Here is a 13882-nt window from a genome sequence, read left to right as displayed (position 1 = left end):
CATACACCTTAATTGACTTTTCTGTGACCTGGGCAAGCTGGAACCATTGCCTCAAGCCAAATCTGTTTGGTCAGTTTCTCTCCCAGTGGCCGAACAAGATAGCATCAAAGCACAACAGGCCATAAACTGTTCCCATCGCACACACCCCCGCCCAAATCTTGCTCACACCTGTCCCTGCTCTTTTCTCTTCTTTTGCTTTATGATGATTAGGAGCCCGGTTTTATTGAGGGTACACCGATATCTGATGGAAATGTTGGGCCTTGCCGGGTAATTGATCACGAACTGGACACACGAAATGTATACTTGTCATCATGACTCTGCTTTTTCTTTTGTAATGAAAATATGTGAATAGCACACTGTAAATCCAAGAATGTTTGCACTGTAAACCTAAGAATGCTTGCCTGAAGCTCAAAAAACTGTATAAAAGGAGAAGCCAGGCTTTGTAAATTTGAGCAGTCTCCTGAGAACATACATGCTGTTGTACTTCTAGGACGCTTGTTACTTGGTTGCAGCCAATAAATTCGATCATTGACTTCACCTAGAAGACTCATGTTTCTGTGGTCTGAATCAGGAAAGTACTCGAGGTCTTTGGGTGTTGCCCTGACACCGCTGGGTTACTGGATCAGTACCGGTTCTGAAAAACCTAGTACCTCAGTTGGCGCCCAACATGGGGCGGTATCAGCGGTACCGGTCCAAGCCAGAAGTTCGTGAGGAGCTTCGTGTGAAAATTCCAGAGGACGGCCAGCCACTTCAGCGACCCCTGTATGTCGACGTGGTTCCGAAGGTCTTTGCTGCGAGGTTCCCCGCTTCCCGACGGCTACGAAGGACTGCTGCCCTGACTATCGCCCTGATTTGGACCCTTGATGTTTGGTAGAGCGAAACAATAGACAAGTCTTCTGGTGATGTCATCGATACCTCAGTTAAGTATAAGTGGAGCACCTCCCAGTTAGTCCTTAGTTTTGTTTTGTTTGGAACTTGCAAGCGCCAAAGCCGAAGCACTCGTGTATTCACGAGAAATATCGTAATCGATAATCCTTTGAAGTTTGAAGCTAGACTAGAGAGCGAAGATGCCTGGTCTTAGCAGACTTGGAAATTTGTTTTGTCTTGGTTGTAATAATAGGGACTCCCGACTGGAGGACTCGTGTCCGGTTCCTCCAATTGGAACTCCAACCTACGAATTATATGTGAAACATGGAGTAGGCCCCATCACATACAATGAAGTGTGGATCAAATACACCAGCAAGGATGGTGTTTTAAAATGGCCCCAATATGGTAGCTTTGATACGGAAATCCTAAACAATCTCGAAGTTAAACTTTTTAAGAAGAAAGCCCGGCCGGCAATGTTTGACTCTTTCCGCTTATGGCGTAAGGAGGCCAAACAAAAGGAAATTAAATTAGAGAAGAAAAATAAGAGAGAAAGGGGTATCTCAATAATGCAAGCTGCTTGGCAGTATAAAGACAATGAAGAAGAACAGATGAGTGAGCAGTTGCACAGGCAACGTAAAATGGTAATAGATAAATGTTATCCAGTCTTGCCGCCTCTTCAGCAGGAAGCAGCAAAAGAGCTTGAAAAAGATCCCCTAATGTCGCATTTGTTAAGTTCACCACCCCCCTATGCGCAAAATGCTACATCACCTCCACAACCTCTAGTTGTGCAACCCATGGTTGTTGTGCCTCCTGTTCCTCCACAGCACCCACCAGCTACTCTTCAGCTGGCTCCTGTTCCTCCGGTGCAGCCTCCCCAAAGGTCACCGGCTTTTACACCTGCTCTTCCTATACTTCCTCCAACTCTAACTATTGTATCAACAACCACTCCTGGTACTCCTCCTGACACTGCCTCTGCATCTGCCTCATCTCACCCTGCCTTCCCACTTGTCTTTTCCTCGACTTCTCCGTCTGTCCGCCAGAGAGTGGCAAGCACTGTTTCTAGTATTCTATATCCTTTGTTTGGAGCGACAAGCGCCACTCATACCCCTGAACACAAAGAGTTGCGCAGCCACCTGCCTGATTCTAGGGAGAAAGAAATATTGGATCGTTTGGCACATAAATGGGTTACTGACCCGATGAGATATGAACTAGAATCTGTTATGGATGTCTTCCATCAGTGGGAAGCATCAAAGCAGAGGTACGTTTTCGAGAAAATGTGTGTTTTCCTATGTGAGGATTTAGAGGAGAATGATTTGGACTCTAGCCCGCCCGAGTTGAACCGTGTGCGGCTCGAATTTTCAAAAGGTACAATTGTGGGTTCAGATGTTAGGAAAGTAGTTGCGACGTTGTTATCACTTAGGACTGAATGTGTTTCCAAGTCATTGTTTGATTATGATTCCTCTGTCAAGAAAAAGGGAAGACAGTATCCCATGAGAGAGGTTCCCCCAGTTTGGAGGGAAGGTGATGTGAATGCGAATCCAGCCATTCCACCACATTTCCAACGTGTATGGGTACATGTCCCTAGGAAAAGATCTGAGGTTTTGGCTTTAAAGCAGACATTGCCTGATCCCCGTAAAAATCCTGCAGGATATTATAAGGAGTTATCACAGACTGCAAGCTCCTGTATCATGAATTTAGCCGATATAGACATGTTGTTTGGAAATGTTGTTCCACAGCCTTTATTGGGAAAGATTTGTCATACGGATCATGATCAAGAGCTAGGCAACACATGGGTAAATATTACCGCTGCTGATGCTAGACAAGTTGGTGGTGCTAAACCTGAGCCTTTAGTAGCAGAACTTCCTGGTAGAATTATTACGTATATGAAGACTTTGATGCCCGAATTGCGTGTAGATTGGGATAAGTTGTCTGCATGTAAGCAGAAGAAAGATGAAACGGTGTCTGATTTCTTCACCAGGTTTGAAGAAACGTTTGTCGACCAGAGTGGTCAAGATATGAGTACAGAAGGTGGTCAGCGACTGTTCGTCGATAAATTTGTGCACAATCTGCTTCCAGAGTTGTGTAAGAAGTTGAAGGATTCAGAGAGTTCATGGGCAGTTTCCTCTTCAGCACAGATATTGGCCACTGCGCAATATTATGAAAATAGAGACAAAGATGAGAAAGATAGAGCAGAAAAGAAAACTAAAGAGTTGAAAATGAAGGTCCTGTTACAGCAAGCATACCCGCCACGTGGTGGTAGTGGCCAGAATAATGGCGGTCAGAATAACTATCAGAATATTTATCAGCAACCGCCACAGTTTCAAAAGCCAAGAGTAGAGTATACTCAGCCACGCGTTCCTGTGGGTCCCAATCAGTGTTCGTATTGCAAGGAAGAGGGTCATTTTAAGTATAGTTGCCCTATACTGTTACAGCGCGCAAATAGTGTGTCAAGCACAAGAGGTAGAGGTGTCCAGCAAACACCTAGAGGTAGAGGACGTGGAAACGTCCATCAGAATGCACGCTCCTTTCCGCCCGAGGATTCTATGAATAAGTTTGATCAGCAGAATAACGCATCTGGTAGGACGGCTCAGTACTATGCTGATGATTACTATGCAGAAGATGAGTATATGGAAGGTAATGATTGCTAGGACAGCCATAGACAAAGAGAGGGAGTTGTTTCAGTTCCAGTAGATCAGAGTGGACCATACGTTGAGGTGATTACATCAGGTGTGTCAGAACCTTTTCTGTTGGCTACTGGTGCTACAAAGAGTTCTATGATGCACTCAAAACTCCCTGGCGCATCTTTGTCTGGCAAAATGAATGTTTCTGTAGGTTTTTCTGGCGCCCCGGTTAGGAACCCGATTTCATGTCCTATGTCCCTGTCTGTTGGTCCTTGTGAATTCGAAGCACCCCTTATTTTAACAACAGGTTGTGGTGAAAACTTGTTGGGATTGGACCTGTTAAAAAGATTGCATGCGACTTTGTACTGTTCTCCTTCGGGGGTACAACTTACACTAGGTAAGAAAGTGGTTTCTCCAATGTATTTGTCGAGGGATAAAATTCCGACAGAATTGCTGTCTCTACCTGATATTCTTTGGGCTACTGGTTCTAACGATGTGGGTCTCTTGGAAATACCACCATATGTTGTGACATTGAAAGCCAATGTTAGAATGCTGCGCATTCCCCAATACAAGATCTCCAGTGAAGGTGAAAAAGCGTTGTTAGCGATCATTTATGCTTTAATTGAAAAAGATGTGATTGAAGAGACAAGAGGCAACGTTTGCAATGGCCCTGTTCTGCCTGTTTTGAAACGAACTGACCCGTCCCAGCCACCTGTGTACAGATTTGTGATTGACCTTAGAGAGGTGAATAAAATAGTAGTGCCACAATTTCCAGTTGTCCCAGACATTACTGCCCTGCTGACTATGATCCCAGCCTCTGCAACCTGGTTTTCGGTGATTGACTTAAAGAATGCTTTCTTCAGCATCCCAATTGCTGAAGAAAGTAGGGATATTTTTGGCTTCAGTTTAGGAGGACGAAGCTTCCGCTTTAAACGCGCTCCCCAGGGCTACTGTGAAAGTCCATCAATATACAGTCAAGCTCTAAAAACGCAGCTTGATACGATTGTTTTACCTGAAGGTGCTACACTCATTCAGTATGTCGACGACTTGCTTATTGCTGCAGATTCTGAGGAAATCTGTAAAGAAGCCACGTTGTCATTGTTGCGTCATTTGTGTGACCTGCATCACAAAGTGTCCCTGTCTAAATTACAATATTGTCGACAAGAAGTGACCTACTTAGGTCATCTCTTATCGAAGGAGGGAAGGAAACTGACCCCAGAAAGAATCCAGGCAATAGCAAAATTAAGTATGCCAAAAACACAGAGAGAAGTGCGTGCTTTCTTGGGTATTACATCGTACTGTAGACAGTGGATTCCACATTTTTCTTTACTGGCCAAACCATTGGTGGCATTAACATGTAGTAAAGATACACCAAATCCTGTGCCTTGGTCTGAAGAGTGTCAGAAAAGTTTTTCTGAATTGCGCACAGCATTATGTTCGGCTCCTGTGTTGGGTACCCCCAACTACAGTAAGCCCTTTACATTGTATGTCCATGAGCAAGAGGGTTGTGCATTATCAGTGTTGACACAGTTGTTTGGAGACAAGCAGCGTCCATGCGCATATTTGTCGTCGACTTTGGATCCGGTAGCTAGGGCGTTGCCGAGTTGTCTAAGAGCCACAGCTGCAGCAGCTGTTTCTATCCGACAGTCTGCTGGTTTAGTGATGAATAACACGTTAGTGGTTATGGTTCCACATGCAGTGGACACGTTATTGAACAGAACCAAGACACAGCATTTAACTAGTGCTCGATTGTCTGGTTACGAACTAACTTTGTTAGCAAGCCATGTGCACATCAAAAGATGTAGCACATTAAACCCAGCCACGTTGTTGCCAATTTCAGTTGAGACAGAGAGTGCTGAAGAACAGCATGATTGTTTTCTTAGAACAGAAGAAGAAACAAAAGGGAGAATAGACCTCCAAGATACTCCTCTTTCTGAATGTGATGGTACCTTATGGGTGGATGGTTCAAGCTTCAAGCTTCCGAATGGTGGCACGACTGCAGCTTATGCTGTCACCACTTTACATACAGTCGTTGAAACTGCACGTATTCCACATAACTCCGCCCAAGCAGCAGAATTGATCGCACTTACAAGAGCGTGTGTGTTGTCGAAAGGAATGAAAGTAAATGTGTACACTGACAGTCAGTATGCGTTCGGTGTGGCTCATAGTTTTGGACGATTGTGGAGTGAACGTGGGTTCCTGACTTTGCATGGCACGAAGATCCAGCATGGTCAGTTGGTGAATGAGCTTCTTGAATCACTGACTTTGCCTCTACAAGTTGCGATTGTAAAATGTAGTGCCCACAAGAAGGTGACTGATGATGTTGGTCGTGGGAATGCATTTGCTGATGAAGTTGCGAAAGAAACCGCCAGGAATGTAATGAGCCGAATGTATGCTGTAGGTCCTGCAAGATGGGTTGGTGATGTTGGAATGTGTGAGGACACGATAGAGAGTGTGAAATCGATACAATCTGAGGCTACAGAGAAAGAGATGAGCATGTGGAGAGAAAGTACGGGCAGAATGGATGAAAATGGCTGTTGGGTCGAATTGTCAGAGCATCAGAGATGGTTGCTGCCCGATGCGTACGTGCTTGCAGTGGTGACAATGGCTCATGGAATGGCTCATATCAGCGTGAAAGGGATTTGCAAGTTGTTGGCCCCAGTATGGCAAAATGCTGGAATCCCTAAGTGTGCAGAGAATGTGGTTAAAAATTGCATGGTATGTCTGAAACACAATCCTGGTAAGGGAACCCCAACTCCAGCTGGCCATTTTGCACCTCCTATGTATCCGTTTGAGGTTTTGCAGCTAGATTTCATACACATGGAGAGGTGCAACAATCTAAAATACGTACTCGTTGTTGTCTGTGCCTTCTCCAGGTGGGTAGAAGCATATCCCCCTAAAGGACAACACTGCCTTGTCCACAGCGAAAGCCCTTGTGAAAGAGTTTTTCCCTAGATTCGGAATGCCTAGAATGGTCTGGAGTGATAATGGGAGTGAATTTGTGGGACGAGTGATGAAAGAAGTGTGTGAAGGGCTAGGCATCAGACAAAAATTCCACGCTGCAAATCACCCCCAATCAGCTGGATTAGTAGAATGCTACAACGGCACCCTAAAACTAAAACTAGCCAAGATTCAAGCGAGCACTGGTCTTAAATGGCCTGACGCTCTGCCTTTAGCACTCCTATCCACCAGAATGACAGTGCATTCTAGAGTAAAACTTAGTCCCTATGAAATTGTCTTCGGCCGTCCGGCCAACATATGGGGGGTGCCCAGACCCACCAGGTTCAGTGAGATCGAACATCCTGTTTTGCTTGACTATCTGTATGATTTGACGACTAAATTGCGTGTCTTACACCAACAGGTCAACGATGCTCTGCCTCAGGCCTCTGAAACTCCAGGGCATCCTATCGATCCTGGATCCTGGGTATTGGTCAAGAATTTCCAGCGAACAAAGAATGACCAGCCCCGGTGGACCGGCCCTCACCTAGTCCTCCGCTCAACAAGATCTGCCGTTCGAGTGGAGGGTAAAAAACACTGGGTTCACGGCACCCACTGCAAACGGATCCCTCTGCCTCTGCCTTATGACCGATGGGTCCAGGAGGGTGTCGCCGACTCAGAGACTGAATCTGTGCCAAGGTTCGTCCCTTTCAGTGATGCTCGTGTGAAAGGAACAATTACAGAACAAGAGAGTGACAATATTCTGCAACCAGCCGTACCATCACCAGCCCAATTGGACACTCCAGAACCTGAAGCCTTGTTTCAAGACCACACAATACCGGGAAAACAACGGTATAATCTGAGGCCGAGAAATACCAACTAATAAAATTGGACTAATACATTTTTTTCCCTAAGTACTATTTTTGAAAGCGCAGCTCTCCCACCTGAGAAACTTGCTCATTTTAGTTTTTTCGAACCGCCATCCGGGTTCCGCTGCTAGGGTCGCGGTTGCCACAGTCTTTGGAGTGCAGCTAGAGACGGTTAGGTCGACAGTTCTGGTTGGTCTAAGGGAGTTACTCTGGACTGAACAGAAGCACTCCTTAGCAGAATCAATCTCCCACCGCGGGCAGCAACATAGAGAGGATGGAGTTTTTCAAAATGGAGAGACCTGCCAAAGCTGTGAATTTTAAAACAAGAATATGTGGATTGATGACAAAAAAAGTTTTTTATTATTATGCATTTTCCTGTTATTAAGTGCAATGATGTTTTTAATAGGATATGTACTGTTTTCTTTACAAGTGACCTTTGCACCGTCTACATCGCCCATACCTCCTCCTACTATTTCTGCACATTCTTTTCAACCCCTTCCTGAACATGAGTCAGCTAGGAGATTAGAATTCATTAATAACTCCTTCATTCAGCTCTTGCACCAACACCAATTAGTAATGAACACAACTAACTGCTGGGTGTGTGGTCTTATGCCTCACACAACGGATAAAGGCATCCCTTACCTTGTCCTGCCATTCAGTCACACTGGCTCTGTGTGGGCATACAGGACAATGTTCATTTACGCACACGAAGTCTACCCCCTACGTTCTGTAACAGACAATCCTAAGAATAGTGCTCTAGTTAAGGGTATAGTGGATATGATTAAGGAAGATATTTCCTATGAGACTATCCCGAGAGATGAGACACTAGTATACATAGGATGGAACGTGACCGGATATGGAGCTACTCCGAGTGAGAAGCAGCAAGCTAAGAGATCTTCCCCGATTTGGATTGTACCCCATCAGGGTCATCTGTATCTGCAAGGTACTGGCAAGAATCCCAGAGCTCAGTTAGGGAAGAGTGTCTGTACTGAAACATATGTTTTTGCATCTCAGACTTCCCATTCGTTTTTAGCAGCTAAGGGTACCTATTTCATCTGCCATGATAGAGCCTATACATGGTTGCCCCCTGACTTTTCGGGCACATGTTTTGTTTCGTTCCTGTTGCCTCCCACCTACACGGCCGTGGCAGATTACCATCGGACAAGGACAGTTAGGGGTGTTGTGAGTAAAGACGACACCGCGGAACAGGAGTTTGGGGATTTCGCAAAAACTTTTTCTGCCGTTTTGGGGGCCCATGGTTAACAGCAGAAACATAAGGCAATTAGCAAGGGTGGTTGAATCCACCGTAATTGAAACTGCTGGTGCCCTTAGTAACTTGACTGCTGAGCTCCAATCGGACCGTCTTATGACCCTTCAGAACAGGGTCGCATTAGATGTCATACTTGCAGACCGAGGTGGGGTATGTAAACTGATCCAATCGAGCTGCTGTGTTTTCATTCCAGATAACGCTCCAACAGTGTACCAGGCTATCCCCAAACTGCATAAAACTTCCGAATCTATTCATATGGATAAAGGGGATTGGTCTTTTATGGGATGGTTCTGGGAACTGATATCCGGGTGGGGATGGAAAATTCTAATGGACGTTGGGATGGTCTTAGCCATTCTCTTCCTGTTCTGTCTGTGCGTACAGTGCGCTCCTGCAATATGTGGCCTCTGTGCTACATCATGTGTAATGAAGCCTGTATCAAAAGACGAACTAAGTACCAGAATGATGTTGCAGCAACATCTCAATGACTTTAGGAATATAGACCTGGACTCAGACTAGCATGAGATTAGGTTAACTTGCCTATGTTAGGGCAAAAGGAGGGTTTTTAGTTCTGAAAATTCTGGACTCGTGCAACAAACGTTGTCGTAGCATGACGATTTTGGTGTCAAAAGACCGATAATGGCTAGAACACTATGCACAAGCATTTTCGCCATAATCAAGTAACGATTTCACCTCGAAATCGCCATTTTTGTTTTTGAACCCTTGGGTTCCATTTTATGCTTGGCAGCCATTTTGTGAGTTGCCCTTCACATAGGCTTGTAACCACAGCTGAATTCGATATCAAAGGACACATACACCTTAATTGACTTTTCTGTGACCTGGGCAAGCTGGAACCATTGCCTCAAGCCAAACCTGTTTGGTCAGTTTCTCTCCCGGTGGCCGAACAAGATAGCATCAAAGCACAACAGGCCATAAACTGTTCCCATCGCACACACCTCGCCCAAATCTTGCTCACACCTGTCCCTGCTCTTTTCTCTTCTTTTGCTTTATGATGAGGAGGAGCCCGGTTTTATTTAGGGTACACCGATATCTGATGGAAATGTTGGGCCTTGCCTGGTAATTGATCACAAACTGGACACACGAAATGTATACTTGTCATCATGACTCTGCTTTTTCTTTTGTAATGAAAATATGTGAATAGCACACTGTAAATCCAAGAATGTTTGCACTGTAAATCTAAGAATGCTTGCCTGAAGCTTAAAAAACTGTATAAAAGGAGAAGCCAGGCTTTGTAAATTTGAGCAGTCTCCTGAGAACATACATGCTGTTGTACTTCTAGGACGCTTGTTACTTGGTTGCAGCCAATAAATTAGATCTTTGACTTCACCTAGAAGACTCGGGTTTCTGTGGTCTGAATCAGGAAAGTACTCGAGGTCTTTGGGTGTTGCCCTGACACCGCTGGGTTACCGGATCAGTACCGGTTCTGAAAAACCCAGTACCTCAGAAGGTTATGGCGTGGTGATCCGACCAGTCGCGTGGCATAACTGATTGGATCTGTATGTTATTGCTTCTTGATAGTATCCAATCTAGAGTTCCTCCTTTCGAGTGTGTTGGTTGTGTGCATGCTTGGGTAAAGTTTAACTCAATCAAGAAGTCTTTCAGAGTGTTGATCAGATTGTCCTTACTGTCGTCCCAATGTAAGTTAAAATCACCCAGGAAAATGTTGTTAGAGTGCATGTTAGAGTTTTCCGTGATCATCTCCATTAACTGGTCAATAAAGGTAGCATTATTTCCTGGGGGATGATAAATGGCATGCAGGATGCAACTCTGAATGCCTGTTGATCGTACCTTAAGGCCTAGGTATTCAAAGGATTCCATAGGATCGGATTGAATTTGGTTGATTTCTATATCAGATCGGTGGATGCAGGCTATCCCCCCCCCTATCTTTTTTGGTCTATCCAGTCCTACTATGTTATACTGAGGAGGCACTAACAGGTCCATGCATGGAGATGATGATTCCGCAAGCCATGTTTCAGTTAGTATCGCTAGATCAATTTCCTGGTTAATGATAAGAGCAGCGACGTCTGACGCATGTTTTACTGCTGACCTGCAGTTGAGCAACAGACAATTCAACGGTTTTCTTGCATTATTAGTTACCTGTTCACTCAGGTTCGTGGCTATTTGGACTTGTTGCAAGTTGTTAAGGTCTGGTTTCCTACCATTATGTTTGGATGTTCTGTTAGCATCAATCGGAACTGTTTTAATTATCTCCCCTCCACTGTGTTCTTTGGGTTCGTAACTATTTAGTAAGGACAGGGTTTCTTCTTCTGTTAAGTCCCTGCGGGTTCTCATTGGTCGATTTTGCCTGCTCGACTTCTGCACTAATTCTTGCATGTGCTCAACTTTGGAGTGTGTATCTACCGTGACTTCCAGGATCTTTTCCACTGTTTTCAGTGTGTTTTGTATGTCTTTTGACATGTTGTCAATTTGTGTCTGTAGTCCTTTAATTTCTTTTTGAGACTGATGCCCTGTATTCGTAGTGTTCCTCCTCTCTGTTCGGTGTTCATCTTTTGTTTCCCCATGTGTAGGTTCCGTTCCTTTTCTCAGGTTCCTTTCCTTGTTTCCCCCAGTTCTGGTGGCCGTGCCTCTATTGTGTGGGATGCGTGCGGTAAACGCTCTTTTGTGTGAGCTCACTGTCGGTATTGGGTGACGACTATTTTGTGTGTTCTTACCTGACCTTTGGCTTGTACATGGGGCGCTTGCTGGGGTGGTAGCGTTTTCCAGGTCACTTGCGTTTAGATTCCTACTGGGTGGCCTATTTAAAGGCGAAGTCATAGCCTGTGAGCGCAGCCTTGATTCGTCCCTCAGTGTCTGCTGCGGGGCAATATTATTAGTGGTTATGGGTATTACTTCTCCGTTTTCAGTCACTTCATCCAGCCTAACTTCTCTTTCCATTGAGTCTTCTGGCGTTGTTAGGCATTGCGGCTCAACGTCTTGGTGGGGCAGAGATGCCTCTTCCCTCTGTGCTTGTGCTGGAGCTAGAGCTGTAGTAGCCCAAGGTATCGTGTTTCTGAGCTCTCTGTACCTTCTCTATTCAGATTATCTTTTGTCTCAGACGTGTCTTTTAATGTCATTGATTGTTGGGAGTGTTGATATTCATTAGGTTGAGTAGCGCCTGTGTCACTTGGAGGCGTTACTTGTTGCGAGTCCTGTGTGTCTCTCAGTAGCATGCTGCCTGTGTTGGTAGATTCGCTGGAGTCTGGACTATCTACTTGCACGTTCCGAGGACGTTGTTGTTTCCTTGTGTTCTCTACACATTCTTTTAAAGTAGGGAATATGTGGTAAAATTTTTCTAAGTCGGCATTGGCTGCTTGTATAAGCACTATTCCATTCTTATATAGCGTTATGCCCAAGTCTGCCTTGATTCTAGGTGACGGTATGATCACTAGTTTAGTGCCATGTGGTATATTGCTGACTGATTTTATGTCAGTATCTATCTATCGGCCTCTATCTATCTATCGGCCTCACTCTATCTATCTATCTATCGGACTCACTCTATCTATCTAACGGCCTCACTCATCTATCTATCGGCCTCTATCTATCTACCTATCGGCCTCTATCTATCTAACTATCTATCTATCGGCCTCTATCTATCTATCGCCCTCACTCTATCTATCGCCCTCACTCTATCTATCGCACTCACTCTATCTATCGCCCTCACTCTATCCATCTATCAGCCTCACTCTATCTATCGGCCTCACTGTATCTATCTATCGGCCTCTATCTATCTATCTATCGGCCTCTATCTATCTATCAACCTCACTCTATCACCCTCACTCTATCTATCGCCCTCACTCTATCTATTGCCCTCACTCTATCTATCTATCGCCCTCACTCTATCGCCCTCACTCTATCTATCTATCGCCCTCACTCTATCTATCTATCGCACTCACTTTATCTATCTATCGCACTCATTCTATCCATCTATTGCATCACCCAGCATCACTCAGAGGCACCACAACATCACTCAGGAGTACCATAATATCACTATGCGTTACCACAGCATCACTGAACGCCACAGCATCACTTGTCGCCACCACAACATCACTCAGCGCTACCACAGCATCAATCTGTGCAACCATTCAACAACAACTGGTTCAAATATGTTCTCTCAATGTTTAAAGCTCTGTTACAAATGTCACAAAAAGATGTTAATATTTCAATACAATGAACATAATCTTCACAAAAGTTATTTACAAAAGTTTAAGCTATTGCCATTATAAAGTACACTAACTTCTTTTTTAAGTATTAATTATTTAAAAAATTACAAGCCATTGTTATTTGTAATATCAATACATCTAAGTCATGTAAATACAACACACATTGCGGTACAAATGCTATAGGTGTCACATTTGCGAAAGTTGAAACTATTGGCATTGTAAATGACAAAGCTATTAATTTCGCTATATTCAAAACCAACACATAAATAAAAAAAATGGCCATTTAAAATACCAATACTCAAACTTTCCTAATGCGAGACCTATTGCATTGCAAATGCTTGTTTCAGTACCAGCCAGTTAAAGGGTGAGGATGGGGCAGTCAGATGGGCGTTATAGTTTATTGTTGTCAATATAAACGTGCGTAGCTGTAAGGGAGAGTGAAGGATGGGTTTGGTGGTGGTCTTGGCGGTGTGATTATATAATGTGACTAGACTGTCCACACAGCCTGACACATGATGTGTGGCTGGGGCGTGTTACACAACACAGCACCAGGTAGGCCACGAAGCTCTAAACGCCAAGGCCTGTTTGGTTTCATACTGCACTGCAATTTCGCACGTTCACACTGTTGACTCGAGCCAGCTGTGCACGCTTTGTGGCAGGCGCGTCTTACGTGCGCGTCCACGAACCAGAATCGCCGCGCGTGCCCCGGTCTGTCTCCCTTGAGAGGCATCTCGACGACAATAGGTCTCGAGAGCGAGACCTAAAAAGAAGTGGGGGGACTAACCTAGTTAACCAGTATACAAGGGGGCATCACAGCACGTGACACAACAGCGCGTGGCATTACAGGAAGTGGCATCATAGCGCTGGCACCCACGTGGGCAAGACAGCCGTGGTTCACCACGCTGCTACAACTCTCACAAGTACCACATCAAAAGCTAAGGTTATTACCCATGCATCTTACACAGAACCATGGAGAAATAATGCACCCAGATCCCAAACAACTGAACCTAGCGATCTGGCTCCTGAGGTCATAGAGTTTGGGTATTTAGATTTACCACCAGAATGCATGGAAATCATTAAACAAGCAAGACGTCCTACTACCAGAGCATGCTATGCAGCAAAATGGAAGAGGTTTGCTAT

At 44.7% G+C, this 13882-nt stretch overlaps 1 protein-coding gene across 1 annotated transcript; it reads left to right on the top strand.

The window, feature by feature from the left end:
* The first annotated feature begins 1067 nt into the window (after nt 1-1067).
* On the top strand, nt 1068-3515 carry LOC147662852 (uncharacterized). The gene has a single exon (XM_086950851.1). The coding sequence runs from the start codon at nt 1068-1070 to the stop codon at nt 3513-3515; it is 2448 nt and encodes an 815-aa protein (XP_086806977.1).
* The last annotated feature ends 10367 nt before the right edge of the window (nt 3516-13882 follow it).

This window comes from Lissotriton vulgaris, unplaced genomic scaffold (assembly GCF_964263255.1).
Source record: "Lissotriton vulgaris unplaced genomic scaffold, aLisVul1.2 SCAFFOLD_2265, whole genome shotgun sequence".
NCBI classification, from domain to species: domain Eukaryota; kingdom Metazoa; phylum Chordata; class Amphibia; order Caudata; family Salamandridae; genus Lissotriton; species Lissotriton vulgaris.
The sequence above is the reverse complement of the archived record's forward strand: the minus strand, read 5'-3'. Positions and strand labels throughout refer to the sequence as shown.

Coding starts and splice junctions, on each gene's coding strand:
- LOC147662852 (XM_086950851.1), top strand. CDS start 1,068: ATGCCTGGTCTTAGCAGACTTGGAAATTTGTTTTGTCTTGGTTGTAAT.